Below are 21,869 nucleotides of genomic sequence, written 5' to 3' on the forward strand. Positions count from 1 at the left end.
ACGAGCCTTTTTCTTGACAACAAAAGCAATCAAATTTGTTCTGCAGCCCAGAAGAGTGTAGGTTACTTTCCAGGCCTGCTGTGGATGATGAAGATTAGCTCCCTGAATCCCAGTCCCGTCTTGCTCTGGACCACACTTTAAAAAGCTTGACATTAAGTAAAATTTTGGAGAAAAACACACAAATGAGAAACCTACCAATCACCCCACTAATGTCAGAGAGCTGCAGGCTGTGCTACTGGGACCATCAGGGAGGACACCTACCTCAGACATCTACTGATTAAATTAGCAGGTTGAGTCACAGCACAAGGCGACACTCGATACAATTAATGAGGCCCAGAATAACTGTAATTAACTGTTAATTTGGTATCAGCAGCTCCACTTACCCCATTTTTTGCTGCACAAGGATTCTTCCAGGTTTGTTTCCTCCACAACCGGATAAACTCCAGCACTGGTACAGGATATCTGGTGTTTGTTTTAAAGCAATGCTGTGCATCAGCTGCATGTTTTGGACACAAAAGCAAATGAATCCCCTTTAAAGGTATATTTTTTTCCAGCTGATTTCCACAGCATTGTCTGGAGACTGGTCCCTGCAGGACACACCTGAGGCACCTGCTTCCCCACCAGAGCTGAAGCCACAGGGGCAAAGTTGAATCCCTTCTCATCCCCAAGACCACAGCAAGCAGGGAATTTCAGGGAAGGAGATTGCCAAGATGCTGTTTATGTTACCCGAAGGTTATGAACACCAAATAATAAACCAGCATGGAGACCAGCCAAAAACGCCGTCCATCCGAGCTCAGCCCCAGCAGCTTTCCGGTCTTCCTGAGAAAAGCAAGGAGCTTTTTCCGCCCCCGGGGAAAGCTTTGCTGCTCCTATAGTCCCTACTGAGCTAAACATCTATTCCGATACCAGACAAGGGGTGAAACACCGGGGATAAATAAAGTGACCCTCGGAAAAGCAAGTGGGATCAGTAAAAAGGAAACACAGGTGAGGCGTTCCTTTTGTGTACTGATAAGGGAGATACACAGCTTCACATGAGAACACACTTCTCCCAGTCCTCTCTCGCGTCTTCCTGAAACTCATTGCCAGAAGAAGGACAAAGGAAAGTAGGAAGGACAAGAAAATAGTGAATCTTGCCTCAAAATGGCAGCTCTGCAGTCCCATTATTTACCAAAAAAAAGGGACACATGGGGATGGACAAAAGGACTTGAGTGCTCCGAGGAAAATTCTATAATGAATTATTTTCTCCAAAAACTGGCTGATATGAGGACTTTGGATATCTATGGGCATTTTGGCACTCCCTTCAATCAAAACAACCAGTCAGTGAGACAGCAGCCACAGCCAGGTTTACGCAGCACAGGGGAGATGCTCAGGCCCTCAGCACAGCTCCATGTCTCGGTGCCGCCGAGCAGTACCAGAAATGTGCCTATTTACCACCTATTTACCTTACTGAAAATGGGAAATACCTCACATTCCACAGCAAATGTAACTGCATGAGCAGGAAAAGCGTGGGACCGAACAGTGCGGCCTCTTGTGCTCCTCTGCGGCCTGCAAGGCTGTGGGTAAAACAGGTGAGGAACCTCAAGCAATCACAGATTACACCTCTCTTTAAAGACACACACACGCAAACACACCGGGTCAAATTAATCTCTGGCTGTTAAAGAAAATCCATTTAGGGCAACCTGCGGGTACAGTGTTCCCACAACAAACCCGATAACGCTGGGAGGTTTGCAGATAGGGTCCCGCCGGGCACTAGCTGGCCTGGGCAACCGCCGGCTCTTGCTAAGATGGGAAGGAAGGGTTGCGGTTTAAAAAGCAACCCGACAGTCAGACACGTTCAAATTTAATCATGTTCTTGTTACAGAGGGTCACGCTTCCCCTGATTTAACTGGCCTGGCAAAATCCTACAATCACTGCTCACGTATGGAGTCAGAGAGCATTCACCCGGCGCCTTAATGAGAGCCGAGGCACAGCTCAAAAGGAGGATGGAGTTAGTCTTTAAACACCAGGCCTAGACTTGGTGGAGCTATAGATTATTTCGTGCAGTAAAAGAAAAATTAGCTGATCCATTCCAAAATGCATTTATCATTAATATAAAAATCTTCTGTCATTTTATTTAATAGCCTTAGTAAGAAATAATTGCAATGTCTGGTTGCTTTCAACAACATGTGGTTTTAATATTTTAATTGTTACAAACTGTTTAATAATGTTGAACAAAAGGCGTGTCCAAGTAATTATTGTGTTTATTAACATTTCTTTTGAGGACTTCATAAATTATATTACACATATACAGCACTTCAGACGTTGTAGTGTTAACTTATTAAATTTAAAAGTGGAAAATTAGTCAGAAGTGACTTGTTTTGGTGCAATTTAAATATTGTATTTTCAAGCGATAAGCATTGTGCATCATGTTATTTAACAATCTGGCTGCTTGCGCATTTTTCTTATTATTATGCTGCTTCATCTGGCCGGGGAATAAAAATACAGTGGGAATAATAAACCTCACAGAGCCTAGCAGGCCACAGAGAGATGCAATTCCACCAAATCCATCAAAGTCAGGGATTTTTCTGAAGGGGAAATATATTCCTGAAAACTCCTCAGCTCCCCAGGGTCTCCCATAATAGATTTAACAGCTTTCCCCGCTTCAAGGTGGCTCCCCGGGAGCCCCCCATCTCCTCTGAGGTGCCCCATAGAAGGAGAGCCATCATGGCACCCTCTGTACAGCCCGTTTGCACGTTCCCTGCCTGCCCTGAGCAGGGTCCGGATCCGACCCTTCGTCACCCCGAGCATCATCTCCCTGCCGAGGGGTTAAACCCCCCTCGCCGGTCCCCGGTGCTCCGTCATACTCTGGCTTTTGGGTTGAGAGAGAGAGAGACCCGGGCACAAGCGCATTGGGCTGTTCCCAGGCCTATTTTGTTTACATTTGATTCAATCAAGTTGTGGCCTTTTGGCCTCTTTCCAAATTAACTTCTGGGTGACCTCTGCTGTGCCCTCTCCCAGCAGCCAGGCTGCAGGGAAACAGCCCATTAAACCTACAAACAAATATAGGACATATTGGTTGATCAACCCAGCTTCAAACAGGGTATTTAAACGCTGGGGCCTGTGTTTTTTGCAACCTTCAAGTCTATTTTGTCTTCGGTCCTTCTCACCTCTGGGACTCCCTTTTTTTTTTTTCTTTTCTTCCTTCTGTGTTTTACTGCCTTGTAAAACTTCTAAATTTTGTTCTCATCCTCCCATAAAACCCACGAAGAGCAACACGAGGTGCTTTCACACAGGGCTCACTGCAGGACCCGGGTCTTTACACCGAGCACATGAAGAAAGGCGGTGAGACCCTGCTTGGGGTAACAGCTGTAATACTCCAAGAAATTGTGTGTTCCCCTTATTTCCAAGGAAATAAATCAAAGCGGGTTTCTCAGGGTCTGTGAAAGCATATTGCCTGGATTCCAACCCCCAAAGGTTGTTTTTTTTTTTTTTTTCAAGAGCTTATATGGTAGTTAGATTTCTGGCTAGAGAATATGCAATATGATAAAAACACAGTCCCTATACGGGGCAATAAATTACAGATTGTTTGATGTGGAAACCAAAGAACTGTCAAACTCCAGTATATCTGAGATATTCTAAATGAGCCCTTAACTCCAGTGTCTGGAAATGTACAATATGTTTCCAGGCCCTTCAATCTTGTAAAGACACATCTCCCCCAGTTAAGTTTCCTTTTATGGATTTTATTCTTCATTTTTGATGCGTTTTTTCCCCTCCTTTTCTTCCAATATTACACTCTTGCTCCTAGGGATGGTGCTGTGATAAATACCAGGATTTATATAACTGTAAAAAGGGATTGGAACTGGGCACAAGCTTAAGCAGGTAAGTGCAGTAAGGATGGGTAAAGCATCCGCTTTGGTGTCAGAGTCCCACAAGCCCTGCAGAGAGCACAGCAGTCAGAGAGGGACAGGAGGGAGGACCAAGATGTCACATGGGCTGATCCGGTACCCGCAGTCTCCAACCCTGCTGCATCCTCACACCAGCATCACTTAGGTCCACTCTCCGGCACCTCCCCTGGGAGGAGGTCACCAAGGTGGCAGAGTGCCTGGGATGTGGGACATGGGACACCACGGCTCCCACCTCCATGCATAGCTGTTAAAACTTGGGAGCTCGTCCCCATCTGTAAGCCATCCAAACGTCCCCATGGTGGGAGGAAAATTGAGTGACCAGAGAAAACAGCTCCCCTTGCACACAGCTTTTTGCCTAGGGATGCTACCAAGTCATGAAAAAACCGAGCAAGGCTTCGTGCTGACACAGAATAACCTTTCAATTTCAATATAGTTTCACATGTGGGATGAGTGAAAACCCTTCTAGCTAGAAACAGACCCCATCCACTCTGGGAAATAAAAGTTAGGAACCAATTCCAACTCATTTTCCTGAAGGTGACCCTTGGCCTCCCAGCTGAGATAACAATGCTAATATTTATGGATGGGCTGTTCATGCCTCTGGGCACACAGCAAAAATAACTCAAATCAAAACTTGGTAGACATCTAAAAAAAAAAATCCTTAGTCCCAATATAGCCATAAAAAACCATCTCGCCCACCAACGCATGAAAAATAGCACCACCCGCAACCACACATTCGGGTGAAACAAAAGTCACCTGGAGACTTGATGTGATGAGTAGACAACACGGAGGGGATTCATCCAGAAAGGACTGCCTTGAGACAGCTCACTACTCAGGCAGTGAGCTTTACCCATTTATTTATTCTAGCCTGATAAAAGGGTGCTTGAACCAAACTAATACAATCTGGCAAACCTTTACTTCCCTTCCTTTCTGGGTTAGGTTTTCTATACTCCTTCCAATCCCAGTGGATTTCGTTCTAATGGACAAACACCATTCTCGTTTTATGCTGCAAAAGTTCAAAGAGAATTTCTCTTATATATACATATATTTCTCATATATATATATGTGGGCACTTACCCAGATTCAGTTTGAGAAGACAGGAACTAGTGAGCGAGCATGATTTCTGCACACAACACGTTCGCCAAATGCAAGCAAGCTCAAAAATGTGGCATGCTGCTGAAAGAGCACAGGTTTTTCAGCAGCGTGAGCGGCCTGGAATAAACCGAAGCCAAGTCATCAGCAGATTACAGAAATTAGCAAAAATCTACAAGTAAAAGGAAAAGCTGTGGAACTCTTTATGAAAACTGCACCAAGTCTACCCACATCCACAAAATCCAAGCTGCATCTCCCATGCAACGCATGGGGAGGAATTCATCCTATGGTACTAGATTCACAATTTACTGGTAGTCCCATGGGGAATCCACTACAAACACTTGAAAAGATGCTCTTTTCTTCAAAAGATTCTGGATGTCTGAAAACCCTGAAAAGCCACAGTTGGCTTGAGTTTGGTGGATCAGGAGATTTTCACCCCTCCCCAACCCGGGAGTCCCCACCGTTTCCCAGATCTGAAGCCAACACCTGAAAAACACAACTGTAATTCATCTGAAGCTGCTCCTTCCGCATTTCCTACTCCTTGGCCTTCTAGATGCATTCCAGATGTGAAGGAGAGCACAAAACTTCAGTAGGCTGAGAAAATAAGTGTGATGGTGAGCTACGACACCTCAAATCCCAAATTTACGTGATCTCCACAGTTACTTTCCCAGTATACAAGCTACTTACCATAGACTAAAGACCCTCTGCAGGAATAGCTAGGTTCATAACTGATTTTCACAGATCACTTCCCATTTTCTCCTGATTTTATTCTCAATCCCCCTCTTTCTCAAACACAACTTGACAAGAGGGTTTGATTTTTTTTTTCACAGGCTCTTATATTTACATCCTTTACATCAAAACAACTCACCTGCCCCCCCATAACACATTCCAATCCGGTATCGCAAGCCAAGGAGGGGAGGCGCTGTAAGAGATAATGACCAAGCTGACCATATTCCCCCCCCGTTTCCCACTATTTTTCCCAGAGCAGCACCTGACAAAGACATGCTGCTGCTGCAAACAGCTGAGTTCAGCCTGGCGACGTTTATCCAGGGTCTCTCATTCCACAAATCTCTGCTCCTCAGCAGCCTGAACAGTTCAGCAAAGACCTAACTTGACCCAATCTGGCAGCCAGCATTTCACAACCACTTTATGTCAGCAGTTTCAAGTACACTAATAACCCTGTTTTGTTCAGTGCAACTTTCTCACTGAGAACGGCAAAATATCATTATCACCTGCAGGTTGAAGCCTGCCCTCTACCCCATTTAACAGGGAGCTGATTATGTTATTCCCCCCCCCCCCCCCCCCTTTTAGTAATTATGGGCTGTTGGCAGATGGCATGGCTCGGGGAGGCGTACAGGAAGGCAGAGCGGGCTGCGCTGCCGTTGCCCACATTGACTCCCTTGTGCCGGGGTGCTCCCGGGGACCCCGAATCCCTCACTGCATCCCGCTCCCAGACAGTGGCTAACGAGGCATGCCAGCATCGAAAGGTGCAGGGGTTAAACCGGGAAGTGCTATGAAAACAGTCCCTGGCTGTCGGGAGCAGAGGTTAGCAGAAAAGTCGCTAAGGCAGCAACTCCAGACAGAGCAGCCCTTGCAGCCCACCCGGCCAGGGACCAAAGCTGGGCTTAACCCCAGGAACTCACCGCTGCCCAAAGCCTCATGCCAGAGCGATCCTGAGTAAGGATCTTACCTCACTGGTAAGAGCTCTCTCAGGAGAGACTGGGCAGCTCAGCTGTATTAACAGACAGCATTACCGCCCGAGTATTTGCCCTGCAAGGCCGCAGTGCTGCGTGTCCCTAGAAAGTACAGAGATCTGAGCTATAAGCCTACTGAAAAACATCCCCTCTACGAGTTACCCAGTGACACAGAGAGGAGAGCAGAGTCCAGTGCTGGACCCCAGCCTGGCTGGCCCAAAGCAATGCTGCAGAAGAGCTCTAGGAGGTTAAGCATCGCAAGCTGAATGCTGCACAGAGGTGCCACCTAATCCCTTGGCAGCAGCAGGGCTTGTTCACAGACCTAGCCTGGCCTGGCATGACAGGTAGAGACAAGGTGCTGCTTGTCCTGGCAAAGATGCCAGGGCTGAGACCGTGGGAAGGAAGCTCCCTCCCCAGTGGAAAGGGTCTCATCCAGCTCTGCTGTTTCCCCATTCAACCGTGATTTGCCCCAGTAGGGATGGGGAGTGGATATCCAGGGAGATAGAGCAAACAGCTGTATCTCTGCCAGCTGTGAGCAATGCCAAAGGGGACTCCTCCAACCAGAGGGGACATTAGGCACACGCCGCATTGAACTGTGCCAGCACCTCGTGCTCGAGGGCATCACGGCAGCCCTGTCTTTCCTGGTCCTCCACTGTGCAGGGGCCAGATGCCCAGCAGAAGCACACCATGGGGATGCATCCAAGCACCTGCAGAGGCGCAGGCTGAGCCCTGGAGGGCTGTAACGCGCATGTCCTGCAGCTCCTGCTTCACCTACGGAGCATCACCCCAGCAGGCATGAATCAGGACCTGCCACACATGCCCTGCCAGCCTGGTACCGAGCGGGGCCCAGGCAGTACTGGCTCTGGACACAGGTGCTGGAGATGGAGATGCCCCAGGTTGTCTGGCTGAGCCCAGAGAAAGTGTGGGGGAGGCCAGACTGATTTGGAAACCACCCACTCTGGAGCCATCCCTGCTGGCATGACTGCAACAAACCTGGTTGATGTGTTTCAGCTTGTCAATAATCTGGCTGATCACTGGCTCGGGACCTCTCATCTTCACCTCATGGTTGCCATGCTGAGCTTTTGCTCCGTTCCTTGTGATCTGGGGACTGTACCTGTGGGAGTGAGAACAGAGGAGACCACGATGTGATGGGGATAATATAGAGGAGATCTTTAAAGTTCAGTACAAACGAAAGAAATCCCAAGACAAGCACCAGCCCCTTCCAAAACGGAGAGCATAAGGCAGTTAATAATGACAAAGAAAAGGCAGAAGATTCCCATAAATATTTCTGCTCTGCCTTTGCAAAGCAGCAAGATGATGAACTTGTATCACTTGAGGACGATGAAGTCCTTTTCAGTCCATTAGTAACCAAGGAAGATGTTAAACAGTATACAACAGGGATAAATATTTTCACATAACTTGCACCCAAGAGTCCTAAAAAAGCTGGCTTAGAAATTCTGGCTTGCTCATGTTTGTTTAAAATAAATCTTGGCAGACCACAAAGACTCCAGTACAAGAGCGGTAGTGTTGTGCCCACAGCCAAAAAAAAAAGAGTGGGATGACCCAGTTAACTGCAAGCTGATTAGCATAACATCAACCCCCTTGCAAAATAATGACTATCACTGATGTGTGATTTCAATAATAAAGAATTAAAGCATCAGAATATAATTAATGCTGTCAACATTGCTAATGGAAAATAGGTGTTGTCAAACAATCCTGATTTCAGTCTTTGATGAGATCCAGCCTTGGGGATCAAAGTCACTGCTTAGACAGAATGTACCTCGACTTTGGTGCGGTGCTGGGCTCTGCACCACGCGATACCCCGATTTACATGGGTACCATGTGAGGCAGTAAAGCACCCACGAAGCACATAAAGAGCTGGCGGAGAGATCTCCAGATGCAGCTCTCCACAGGGACCCTCTCCAGAGCAGCCAGTTGCCAGGGCAGCTCTGCAGAGGAGGGAGGCCAAGCCTGCGCTCGGCTCTTTCATCCTCGATTAAGAAAGAAATATACATTCACTGCTGCAAAATTCATGGAATGGCAAAGTTTATCAGAGTGATAAAAGCGAGAAGAGGGACAGAGGGATTGCTGCGTGCTTGCCTTTGGAGGAATGTGTTTCTACACTAGGTAACAGTTCATGATGCTCAGGGCATGAGACGAGAGCGTCCAACACCAACCTCAAACTCAGCTCCGGGACCAAAGCGAGCAGCTTTGACTGTGGCTGACTGCTGGCAGCCACAGCAGTGGCACAGAGCACACTGGTGCCTTGAACTGTGGGTCGCTGGTATTCATCATAGCCCCAGTGATGGGCCACGGTACTCTACAAGCACAGAACAAGTTCTCATCTCCAAGAAATGACAGCCCAAGCACACGCTGCCAAACCCCGGCACAGCCTATGAAAGCAAGATCGCTGAGATAATGGCAAGTATCAGTCTGCTTGACTGTACAACTGTTTTTCCGGTGCCATGGGTAAACACAATGAATATTCCTTTCTGCGATTCATCTGCTACACGTCATGTCCTCACCCAGCTCCCACTCCCCAGTGGCTGCCTCCCTGTCTGCCAGCTCCTCACTCCCCTAATCCTTCATCCCCACGTTGCTGTGCGAGCTCAGGCAATGACAGTAGGCCCATTTCACAGAGGCTTTGGGAAGAAAGTGGGACATCAGCAGGGATTTAAAGGAGGGAGAGGAAGGAGACGGGAAGGGTGGGGGGTGGTGCAGCTCAGGAAGGATGCTTTGCTGGGGGAGAAAGCAAGAGGCATGGGGACATTCAGTCACAACAGCTCTCGGGGCACACTGGTGGTTTTGGGGATGCACAGGGGGTTGGTCCCACTTAAAACTCTAAATTAGGAATGCGACTGACTCAGACATGTGGGGATGCAAAGGCAACCCCAGATTTAATACCAGTGCGGCAGGAATCTGCCCCTGACCCAAAATATTCACATCATTTAAAACTACAGGACTGAGGCTGATTTCCACTGCAAGGCTTTTTCGGAGCAGGAGTTGTACACCCAGGAGTGCTCTGCATTCCCAGTCGGGTCCCCAGCACCAGGCACTCCCCAGACACAGCCCAGCTGAGGGCTGGCTGCCCCGCGAGCTGCTTCACTGAAAGAGATGACGGACAACAAAGGATGGGAGAAAGGACGTGTTTGTGCCTCTGACAAAGGAGCACTCTCCTGTGTGTGTATTCCTGTTTCCGGACATAAACAGCTTGTCCAGGTACAGGAGAAGTGTGGCTGCAAAGCACAGACATCCCCTGGGGTCTCCCAAGCCCCTCCAGCTCCTCAGCACCAGGGCAGCTGCCTGCACAGCCAACCTACCACCTGGCACGGTGCTGCCCAGGCACACCGGACCCACTCCAACAGCTCCGTCCTCCACCCAGACACCTTTCCCCATACCACTGCCTCCAGTTAGCAATCAACATTTTGCAAAACACACCTTTTTTTTCTTCTTCTTCTTTGATAGTTGCATTATCCTGGGAAGTACAAAACACAGCTATACCTGATACATACCAGCTGCCAGCTCAGAAAAGCACGTAGACATGCAATTAGAGGCTCATCATAGACTGAAAGCGAAGTGACTGGTAGCAGTGGGGCCAGGGAGTGCCCAGCTGGATCCCAGCCTGCAGCAGCCCATGCCCAGGAGAAGGCCTGGCTTCCCGGCGCCGGCAACTACAGGCTCCCAGCACCATCTCGTGGGAAGATGCTGCTGCCGCAAGCACAGACCTGCCCAGCTCCGCGAGCACTTGGGCTTAACTTTTTGCAAGGGAATAAAGCATTAGGAGCAGCAAATCATTAAACCTGCTGCTTATTTGTCACATGGTCACTTCATGCCACCATGCCAACCTGAAAAAACACTTCTGGTGACTGAGCATAAACATCCATAAGGCACATGACTTCATAGACGCCAAAGAAATTACCATTTTTGGTGTCACTGTAAATTTAATTTAAAACACTGTTGGAACTTTAAAGTACATTGCCGAAAAGTCTCCTGTGGTTTAAGAGATTTAACTAGCAGGATAAATCTCCCGCAGGTTTTAGCAAGAGCAGAATCAAGCCTGTTTGGTGCCTACCTAAATTAATACAATCTCTGTCCTAAACAGTTTTACACAAAGAAACTCAATAGCTTGGATTTGAGTGGGCGAAACCCCTTCTGAAATCCATGCAAGGATGCCAGAGAGGGTTTCTGTAGCCGAGGTGATGTCATACAGGAGGGAGGAACACAGCTATGGCAGGTCACCATAACACTGTCTCCAAAGGCTGAAATTATTCTCTAGAAGACAGAGTCCCTGACATGACCTCGGTGACTGCGGTGGAGCGGTGAGGATGCCAGATCACCTTCCCCAGGGGGACAAGTCTACCAGAGAAGAATGCAAACCTGAAAGGGTTTGCAGAGGGATGTCTCCCTAGAACAGTGATGCTGAGGAAGCCGAGGGCCACCACCTGGTCCTTCCCTCCTGGTCAGGCACAAGGGTATGTAATAGGCCCAAAATGAACCATTTGCATCATTACACAAGGCATTTGAAGCAGCAGGGCAGTGGGCTCTGCAAGCTGCACATCTTTGAGAAGCAGGTACACAGGGACACGCTACATCCAAAGAGCTAGAGAGGATCTCCTGTGTGGCTTGGGTGCTTCAGGACATGTTGCCTCTGCAGCGCCAAGCTGAGACCTGCCAGTGCGCTGGGGTATGAGGGGGACACCAGCTCCCCCGTGGCTGTGCCCCTCTCTGCCCACCCAGCAGGGCTGGCACGCATTCAGGCATGTGGGATGCTGCCATACGAAGGGTTAAAGGCTTTGAAATATAGCTTCAGTGAGGGATGGACATTCCTGAAATGCCAGAAAAGCTGGAAAAGGCAGCTGGCACCTCTCCCTGCAGCCTGGGCCAAGCAGCCGGGCCTTAATATGGCAGAGAGATGCCTTTGCAGTCCCCACCGAGCTGGAGGACGGGGGGCTCCCAGGGCAGTCCCCCATGCAGGCTCCCCTGCATCCCACCACACTGCTGCTGGGCTCGCAGGTCCCATTGCAAAGCAAAGTGTCACCTTCTTCCCATCTTCCCCAGCCACAGCTCAGCAAAGGGAAAAATCTCAGAGCCGTCTCTAGCTGCTCTCGACATAACACCAACAGTACAGCCCCTTCTGCAGGACACTTGTGCCACTCCACGAAACCCATCACATACCTCTGCCGTGGTGATATCGGCATTGAACAGCAAATATGCATAGGGTTAAAGCCCACCCTGTGGTCCCAGGGGGTCCCTGCGCCGAAAGGATATCAGTGTTGCAACATGAGCACGGTCTGGCTTCCACTTCATAAGCAAAGCCCAAAATACTTTCCTCTTTGACGTGTCTTGACGTCAGTCAGCAGCATCTCCTTGCCTGGGCTCCCTGGGTATGGGCTCTTGCTGGGGACATGGTATTTTCCAAAGACAAATGTCACATTGTAAAATGTGCTGATAAGCAGCCCTCGCTAAAAATGACTTTAAAGATAACCACCTGATGAAAACACTAACGATCTGTGGGGACAGCACAAGTACAGACCCTTCCTGCTCCTTCTCACCCACCAGCCATAAATGTCAAAGCATGCAGCCAAATTAAGGGATTTTCCCCTCCTTTTCTCCCCACGATCCCCAAATGTCTCCTGTGAACGTTCGGTCATTCCGGTCCAAATGCAGCTCTTTCCAGACTTTCATTTCAGAGCAAGGAAGACAAGGTGACAAATGCAATTTAAATACATGGCAATAGGTGTAAAATGTGTGTTCATCTTACTTGGCCATGCTAGGCTTAGAGATGAGTTACTGCAATGCCTGACGTGTGATTTAGAGAAAGTAATCCTGTAAGTCAAACATAAAGAATTACACCTTTTGGAAAAAGGAAAGTAAGTTTTTCATTCAAATAACAATTAATTTATGCCTGCCTTTGAGTTGCAAAGTATTTATTCAAGTGTAGCTCCACAATTTAAACAGCGTGGTATCCCTTGCAGGCTCTTCCTCTATTATCTTTGCTCACTGAATCATACTTGTTTGAGGGAGTGGATGGGGGGACAAATCTGACACAGGCTGCTACAAGACAGGACTACAATACAAGAGAAGAGGTTTCATTACACAGGACTTAATAACCGAGCTGGAGAGAGGAAGGTTTCCAGCACCTGCAGTCCCCTGAAGCTGCTCTGCATTTCAAGACATGACTTACATGTGTGCTGGTGACACCAAGTCCTCACCACAAAGGAGGCAAAAAGATACGAAAAGGGGGAGGCAAGAAAGAAAAGTTTCTCCCCTGCACTCCTGGCAGGATCTCAAGTCTTGTCTCCAGTTGGTTCTCATGGGCCAGTAAAGGTGGGCACAGTGGTGATGCCCACCTTTTAGTCTCTCTGGCCTAACTGCCTTTTGGTTCAGGGTGACAACCTTAGTGTCATATCAGCAGTGCGAGTGGTGGGAGCCAAAAGGCTGGAAGAGCTGCTTCCAACCCACCCATCCCGCCCTGAAGCCAGGGAGTAACTCCTGGATGAGTCCATAAGCCTCCAAGAAGAGGTGATAACTCTTTCCCTGTTGGTTCCTCTCTAAGAAGAGACTGTCCAGAGAGACCTGGTCAATCATACCAACTACCCCAGCCCAGCCACGGTCTGGGTGTGAGCTGCAGGCCAGCCAAGTGCAGGTCCATCCCAGCTGTCCTCTTCCATATGGGGAGCATGGTCCCACCATCCCTTGACCATATGGTATATGGGGGTGCAGGTGGCAGGAGAGAATTGGGGTGTACGGCTCTCGGTTTCTTGCTTGCAGTGGGTGCCTGCAGCCATCGCAGAGCTTGCAATGCCACAGTTGATTCACACCATCAGAAGCTCTGAGCAAGCTTCTTCAAAAGCAACCTGGAAAACCCATTGCTCTCAGTGGGAAACATTCTCACCTAAATAAAAAGGAGATGTTTTCTGCTGGATTTCCTAATATCAGCCACCTTGCAGCCAGGTCTCACTACCATGAGAGCCCTCCAAGATGCTGCTGTTCCTGCCAAAGGGAAGTGCTGCCTCTTCCCACCACCTTATGCAACACGCTATGGCTGGTAACCGTGCTGCAGATGTCAATTTGTTTTATTGAACATTAAGTCTCAGGTAGACACTTGGTTCTGGAAGATGGGACTTTGAGAACGGCAAAAAAAGTAATATTCGCAGCAAATCAATGGGAGTTTGAAGCATAAAGCCTGAAGTCTCCCTCCGTTCTTCCTTCAGTTCAGTAAAGTTCAAGACAAATAGATTATGGAAAAATTGGCTAAACCTGAGGCCAAGCAGCAGGCTTACTATAGGAAGATTCATGATCTTCATTTCTGAAATATTCTGGAAACAATTATGGCCACTCAATAACCCACTGAATTTGCCTACTATCCTTTCATTATAGCTTACATTTGCTACAAAGCTGTGTTTTATGTGCTTGAAAAGTTATGCAGCCTCTCTCTTCGGGGACTCCATTGTATCAGATATTTTGCAGCACTGCCAGAAATAACCAAACCCTTAATGAGCTAAAGGGTTATTGCTGGCATGGAATTTCCTTTGTTCCAATTACAGAATCTCATTTTTCTCTCTTGCTTCCAATTGTGCTTTCATTGTTTATGATTTGTATGATTAAAACAAACCACAGTACATTGGCAACAGCAGGGAAATCTGAGACTTCTAGCTCGAAGAAGAGAATCTGGCAAGGTGCTAAAAATATATTAATTTGGAATTGGTATAAAGAGAACAAGAGTTATGCGGGTGATTTATATTAATGTACAAGTTTGTCTGGAGAAATTTGGAAATGGCAATATCTAACAGTAATACTTAAGGCACTTACACGTTTTGCATTGGGAAATGTGGCTGTCATTCTATTCAGAACAGCTTGAAAGGAATATACTCATGTAAGCAGATTATTAAACTCTGAGAATCTAGATTTTAATAAGCTTTTAGTATTAAATACTGCAAACGCCTGATACTATATATGAGGCTCAAATCACCTTCAAGATTCAGACGCCTAACTCCCTTAGAAATGAGATGAGTTCAATATCTCAACACCCACTTGACTCAAGCTGAAGTCTTCAAATAAGCTAATTATTCAGCCAGGGCTGCGGTGCTAAGAATCACCCTCTGTTTTTAATCTGCGTTGGATGGAGATAAGGATAAGAGAGGCTGGACAACATATTCTCACCACCCAATGCCACCAGCATGAGGGCAGGTGGGAGGATGGGGCACGAAGGCAGAGACAAGGAAAGGGCACGATGGCAACCCTCGCTTAGGCAGGTTCAAGCTGCTGCACACCCACCCTTTCTACACGTCCCGCCCTCTGCTATCTCAGGGAAGTGCCTGTCAATTAATTGAGCCCAGGAAAGCTGCAAAGAGGTGCACAGGGGTGCACAGAGACAGAATGAGATCCAGCAGGTCTGGTTCCCAGCTACAACAAACATCCAAGCACCGCGACCCTTCACAAGCTCTTTGCAAGTGGCGGAGTGTGCCACGTGTGGTTTTGCTGTGAACCTTTGTGATGTCACATAAAAGCACAATATGCTTTTTTCAGAGTTTGAGAAGTGTGAAAAGCAGCAATTTCTTGCCTTTTCTTTTTTCTTCCCACTTTGGCTTATGTTCTTCAACCAAGCAGCAACAGCACAGCAAAAGACACAGACACCACTCAGTGCGTGACCAGAAAAATCAAAAGTACCGTTCCTTGTATGGTTCCCACCATAGGCAAGCCATTTTTTCTGACAGATCAAGACACCGTGTGCTAAACCCAGGTAAAGGATGGCGATCAAGCTACCAACCCAGAGATCAAGCTTCAGGAAGGAGGATGAATTCTTGCCATTCTCGACCCAGAGAAGTGAGTGAGATGGAGGGGTCTGGAGCCCAAGTCTTGTGAGGAGCGGCTGAGGGAGCTGGGGGGTGTTCAGCCTGGAGAAAAGGAGGCTGAGGGGAGACCTTCTCGCTCTCTACAACTCCCTGAAAGGAGGGTGTAGCCAGGGGGGGTCGGTCTCTTCTCCCAAGGAACAGGCAATAGGACAAGAGGAAACGGCCTCAAGTTGCACCAGGGGAGGCTCAGATTGGATATTAGGAACAATTTTGACACTGAAAGGGTTATTAAGCCTTGGGATGGGCTGCCCAGGGAAGGAGTTGAGGCATCACCCCTGGAGGTATTTAAAAGACGGGTTGACATAGTGCTTAGAGACATGGTTTAGGGATGGTTTTTTTTATCAGAGTTAGGTTGATGGTTGGACTAGGTGATCTGAAAGGTCCCTTCCAACCCAGACAATGCTATGATTCTATGACAAAGGATCACAAAGTAAGATGGTAAAATAAAATGAGGGATGAAGCATATTAAAAATGCCAGAATACACAAAGCAGGATGTGTGATGCTGACCCATCAGCAGGGAATGTCGCGTGTCATTGCCAAGGTGTAGGAAGCCCTTGGTCAAGCAAGTCCACAGAGCTCTTAATTTCAGGGGGGCTGCAAGGGGCTGTACCCGCTGCATGCATAACCCTGCTCCATCGGTGGGAAATCTGAGCCAGGGATGAAACAAGAACATAGCTCGAGTGGAGTCGGACCTCCATCAAAACAACCAGCAAAGTAGAGTCTGCACAGGACTGCACTGAAACAGTTTGTTGGCACCAGGAGAAAAGCACAAGAAAACACTCCAGTCAGCACTGGAGACCCGATGAACATGCCACGTTCAATCAGGGCACAAGGAGTTAAGGGCAAAGAGGAAACAGGGGACTGTTCAAGGCTTAAACTGGGAAATGAGACCAGTGGAAAAGCATTGAGCATGTCCGGCCCACAGGGAGGAGGGACACTCTGCTGATAATAAAGCACTGGGATAAACAGAACAGAGTAAATACTGATTCAGAAAAACCACAAGAGGAGGAGCGTAGGGTGTAGAAGGGACCATTTGCATCAAATAACAGGATACATATTGCTGGTATTATCTAGTACTTGAATGCATTGGCAAGGGGCTGTGAAGTTGCTATTCCAGGCTTGATTTAATGTGTTATAGGAAAAGGGCTTAAAATAACTAGCAAATTTTGTCATGACACAGAGGTTCAGGAAGTCGATAAAGCAGTAGGGCTCCTCTCTAAGTTGATTAACACTCGGGTACTGCATTAAAGATGTGAGAGGTAAATAGCCACAAGCCCTGCAGGAACACCACCAAACCCAGACGTGCCCACGTGGATGCTTATGTCGAGCTCACCGATAACACAGTGATGCCCAAGCAGCTTTATCCATCATCTGTGTGCCACCAGCCATGGAAACAGAGCATCCACCAAATCATCACTCTCCCCTTCAGCAGCTTCAGCAGCTGCTTTCTAACCTAGGGTGGGCCTCTCATATTGCTATGGGAATTACAAGGTGTCTCCCCCAAGCCCCAGCTGCCACTCCTCAGGGACATGAGTGGTCTTAGATCTTCCTATGGATGCCCGAGATCCCAAAGGGGTCTCAGGTCGCACATGGTGTCCATGCTCAAGCAACTCAATCCTGTCCTGAGATGAAACATACCCAGCTACAGCAACCACACGCAGCAGGTCAAGAGCAAGGCATAAGCATCTCCTCCTGCCAGCCTGATGAACTTTCAGTCAGGAAGATCTGCACCAGGGAAAAGTGCATGATTCGCAAAAGCCAATACCCAACAAAGCAAGAAGGAAACATTAAGATATAAAGTATATTTTACATGCACAAAACCTAGAAAATCAGACCTTTCTTTCTGGCAGTCATTACACGCATGGGACAACTGCCAGATCAGCACCCTGAAATTAACACTACAGATTCAAAAAACACCAAGTTTCTTGTGAAAAGCAGCAACCCGGAGTTTGATGACAATCAAGTGCACATCAGTCCAGCAGGAGAGTTGCTGTAGCCACAGCAGAAACACTCCAGGACATAATGCACGTTCTCAGAGCAGCTTGGGAAAGAGCTCCTACGCAGTGCACAGCTGCTTGGCTCCCTCTTGGGGAAAACACTGGATAAAGAAACTGGTGGTTTGGGGTACCATTACCTTAAATGCTCCCAATTTCCAGGAATCCTCCCAGACTCTCTGGAAGAGATGCCATGCTGGGAAGGCCAAGCGTGTGAAGCAGTCAGTTTTGGCTCCACGTGAATCAACGCAATTGGCTTTAGAGACCCTCTTAACTACGTGTTTGCTTCTATTTGAAACATTCTGCAAATGGGTCCTGAGAGAGGAACACCACGGACCCCTATCTTAGTTCAGCTTTATTTAGCCAAGCTCTCCCCTGTACTTCATCGGCAGAAACGCCACCACGTATGACATAGGTTCACAGGCTCTGGAGAAGAGAGGGTCACCCCGGGAAGTGTTACAGCTGCAGATGCTAAATACACAGGGTGGGAAGGCAGTTGATACATTTAAGATGCATTTAACAGCTATTTCTATGCTGTGCATCCATTTGCCGTCTCTCCTGAACACCCTGCCTTCATGGGGGTGTTCAAATCTCCTGCAAGCCACCATCTACACTGCTTTCCTGCCCAGCTAGCAAGTTTCTCCCTCCAGGACACTGCTGATGTCCCTTCAAGGGAATAGGGGGTGTCACTCTCAGCACCCCTGCCTGCTCGCAGCAGCAGACTCCAGTATCTGCCTGCAAGGGAGCTGTGACTAATATTTCATAGGAGCTGGCAGAGGTGGTGACATCCCTGCACTAGATCAGAGAAGGCATGGAGGAGAGGGGTGGGAAGGCATGCTCTTCAAGCACAGCACAGGATTTCATCCTCGACTCAGCAGCCAGGCAGTCGGGGGCTGAAATCTCGGTGCCCCCTCTGTGCACGTACACTTTACCCTCTCCCTGCCTCCTCTGCGTGCCCTGGCACCTACAGGACCTGCCATGTTGTGCCACCACCACCACAGCATCGCAGCAGGGGACCTAGGATGACATCTCTGCCTATGATGGTCCACTGGTATTCTCAGCAGAAAGCTGGATAAGGCTACCATCTATAGTCATGTTTAATCTGCAAATAACTCTGAGCTCACATTTGCAGGAGGATCTGGAGTCAGCACCTTTCCATCGCTGCCACTTCACCCAGCCCTGCGTCACCAGGACCTGGACCAGGGCCATGGACCGCAGCCCCAGTGAACTGTCATAAGCAAAGACCTCACCCTAGGACCTCCCCTGCAACGCTGCAGTGTTTATAGCACTGGTTTAAGAAGTTTTAATTAACAACCAGTGAGACAGTATTGAAATAATCTTTTTTTTCCAATTGTACTTCTCACTTAGGCATGGAAACTCAGGATTTTCCAGAAATCGGTATGGATAGAGGACACATTTTTCCTTAGGCAAAGTAAGTACATTTTATTAAGCGTGTGATCTTAGATGCTTGAGCAATTTTTTCCAAAATATAGTTTGATGCTATTTTGGTCCCTTCAGTGTTTCAGGTCAATATTGCAAGTACAGGCTAATTACCACCTGAGGTTACTGATCAAGAAGTCGTAATTAATATCTCAAGATTTCACCACTTCCTGATTTTATTTCTATTTCTTCCCTTATGCAAACTACTTAATAGCAAAGGATGCTTTGCAAAGTAGGGTGATTAGAGGAGATTTATGTATAATTATAAAAAACATTTCCAAGTTCTATTTCCACATTCTTTAACATTCCTGAGGGGAATTTTCTGCAAGATAAAGGAATTTATCTCCGTTTCCATTAACACTTTCTTCCCCTTTATGCTATTAATCCTGTACTTGCCCATCTTCATTAACTTCACAGTTACTGCCAGGGCATTCTCAGAACCAGTGAGTGGGGCACGGAAAAGCAGCCAGGACACGAGCTGGACCCTGGTATGAATGGCTCCATCCAGAGAGGACAGCCAGGGCTTGGTTGTGGGAAGATGGTCAGATGGCAGCAGTGATACTGCCAGACCTCAGTGGTCCTGACCTCCTCCAGCACAGAGCTGTGGAGAAACCAAACAAGATGTTCTTCCTTGTCACTCCTTGGATGGGGCAGGGGATGCCAGCCATGCTGTCTTGCTACCACTGAGCAGAGCCAGGTCAGAGACATCCCCACCCCACCACAGCGCATGGTGGCAATTGCCCCTATCGTGACTCCGGAGGAGCTACCCCTGGCACCGTGGTGCCCCCTCCCACGGGAGCACAGCTGCGCTGCTGCTCTCCCCTCTTGGCTCCCCATCACCAACCCACCCCAACCGACAGCAGCCATGGCTGCAGGGTTTTCACAGCAGAATGCAGAAAACTCAGTGGAGGGCAGCACACAACCGTTTCTCCTCTCCCTCTGGCTGAGCTGCAGCACAGCCTAAAAAGGTTTCTTAAGGGATGGAGCAGTGTCTTGGCCACAGACCACTCCTGTGCCTGGTTAACAAAAGACAAGCAGTGCTAGGGAGAGGGAGAGGAAGGGAGACATGATTCACCTCTCCACAACTTCTTGTCCATTCCAGCAGACAGTGTCGTTCCGAACAGCGGAGCTGTGGCTGCAGATGTACTCTGGCAAGCTGCTGTAAAAACTGCTGTGGGACTTCAGCTTCATAATGAGTTCCCTGGAAGAAAGGCGGGGGGGGGGTGGGGGAGGGAAATGGTCTGCAGTTAGAAGAGGAATAGAAGATGGGGTTGGTGCATTCTAACCACTGAAGGGAGTCACACAAACACAACAAGAAAGCAGTTGGGTGCAAACAAGCCATGAAGCATTGGTCTTATTTCTGACCTCAAGTAGCATTTTGCATCGTCCCCCAATGTTATTCAGTTAAGGGCTGAACCGGTGTTTTTCTTAGGGTAAGACCACCAGTGACGGGAGGGATGCTGGGGCAGCAGCACCTCAGCCCAGGCATGCAGCAGGCCAAAGCCAGACTCACTCTCTGCGCTCTCACAGCACCTAAGGGAAGGTGCTGCTGGCTCAGGCTGTGCATAGAGACATTAGGCTGGACATTAGGAAACAATTAGGAAACAATTCTTCACGGAAAGAGTGGTCAGACACTGGAATAGGCTGCCCAGGGAGGGGGTTGAGTCACCATCCCTGAATGTGTTTGAGTCGTTTAGATGTGGTGTTGGGGGATATGGTGTAGGGGAGAACTTTGTAGAGTGGGGTTGAGGGTTGGACTCGATGATCCCAAGGGTCTTTTCCAACCTGAATGATTCTATGATTCTATGATTCTACACGGGGTGTGAGCGAGTGCTCAGGCTGCCAGCAGTCCCCTCCACTTTGCAGAAGGCAACAGAGGCCCTTCAGGAAAGGACAGCCTTGTCACATTGTCTGCCTGACATCCACCATCCAACATCCCTGCAAGGGCAGGTGGCATTTTTGGTGGTAGACCAGAGCAGACACTCTCAGCACAGACCTGGGTAACACTGGGTTTCACGCTGCACTGTTGAAAATACATGATTCCAAGGCATACAAGGCTGGGCTGGCCGTGGGGTCACAGCCTGCATTTGAAGGGGCAGGCCACATCTAGGAAAATGGCTCTGCCCCGGGAAGGCAGGAGAAGCTGCAGGAGCAGTCCGTGCACCAGGCAGAGGGGATGTGAGCCAGGCAGCACCTCCACCCTGCGCCCTCCCTTCCCAACACCAAGGACCCTTGTCCCCAGCACATCGCCTTTGGCAGCGGACCAGAGGTGTGGGGACACATGCTGACCCCGGGGGACTCTGACAGCCACCAGAATGGGGACAGGGGCTGCGGGAGTGGGATGCACCTGTCCCCCCAGCCCAGGTCTGTCCCCTTGGGGGCACTCAGCAGCTGTCACCAAGGAAACACTGGCAGATTTAATCAGGTAAATGACACAAAAAGTACGATAATACGAATAGTAAGGACTGGAGGAAGTAAGACTTGGCCTCACAGGCTCTGGCTTGGGTTCAGTGGGTTTCTCTCTTTGGCAAGGGGTTACCTCTTGGCCTCCTTCTTCCCCAGGAGGGATGACGAGGGATCAGCACCTCGAGCTGGGAGCACTGCCGGGGTCATCCCTTGGCAGGACCTCCATGTCCTAATGGCTGTGGGGAGCTGCCGGGGTGTCAGGCAGAGCAAGCTTGGGCAGGCTGGGGTGCAGAGGGGGTTTCCAGCTGCTTCCATCCCTCTTTGCTTGGTGATTTGGTGGGGTTCCCCTCTCCAGACAAAGCCCTGGACTGCCAGCTGGGGGCAGGCGAAACAAGGAGAAGACACCCCAGTGACAGGGAAGGCAGCCACTGTGGTTCCGCTCTGCTTTTCTGCTACCAAGGAGCCTGTACCTGCTCTGGTCACATCAATGCAGCCGGTGGAGGCAG

The 21,869-nt window shown here is 48.7% G+C and overlaps 1 protein-coding gene across 1 annotated transcript in view; it reads right to left on the reverse strand.

Moving 5' to 3' along the window:
• The window catches only part of GPC3 (glypican 3), a 173,703-nt gene that overhangs the window by 43,710 nt on the left and 108,124 nt on the right, over positions 1-21,869 (reverse strand). The window contains exons 5-6 of the mRNA XM_074147608.1: positions 20,033-20,158; positions 7,661-7,781 (exon numbers count right to left, since the gene is read on the reverse strand). Of these exons, the coding sequence (XP_074003709.1) occupies positions 7,661-7,781; positions 20,033-20,158 (247 nt within the window). The remainder of the gene's footprint in view (positions 1-7,660; positions 7,782-20,032; positions 20,159-21,869) is intronic.

This window comes from Numenius arquata, chromosome 5 (assembly GCF_964106895.1).
Source record: "Numenius arquata chromosome 5, bNumArq3.hap1.1, whole genome shotgun sequence".
NCBI classification, from domain to species: domain Eukaryota; kingdom Metazoa; phylum Chordata; class Aves; order Charadriiformes; family Scolopacidae; genus Numenius; species Numenius arquata.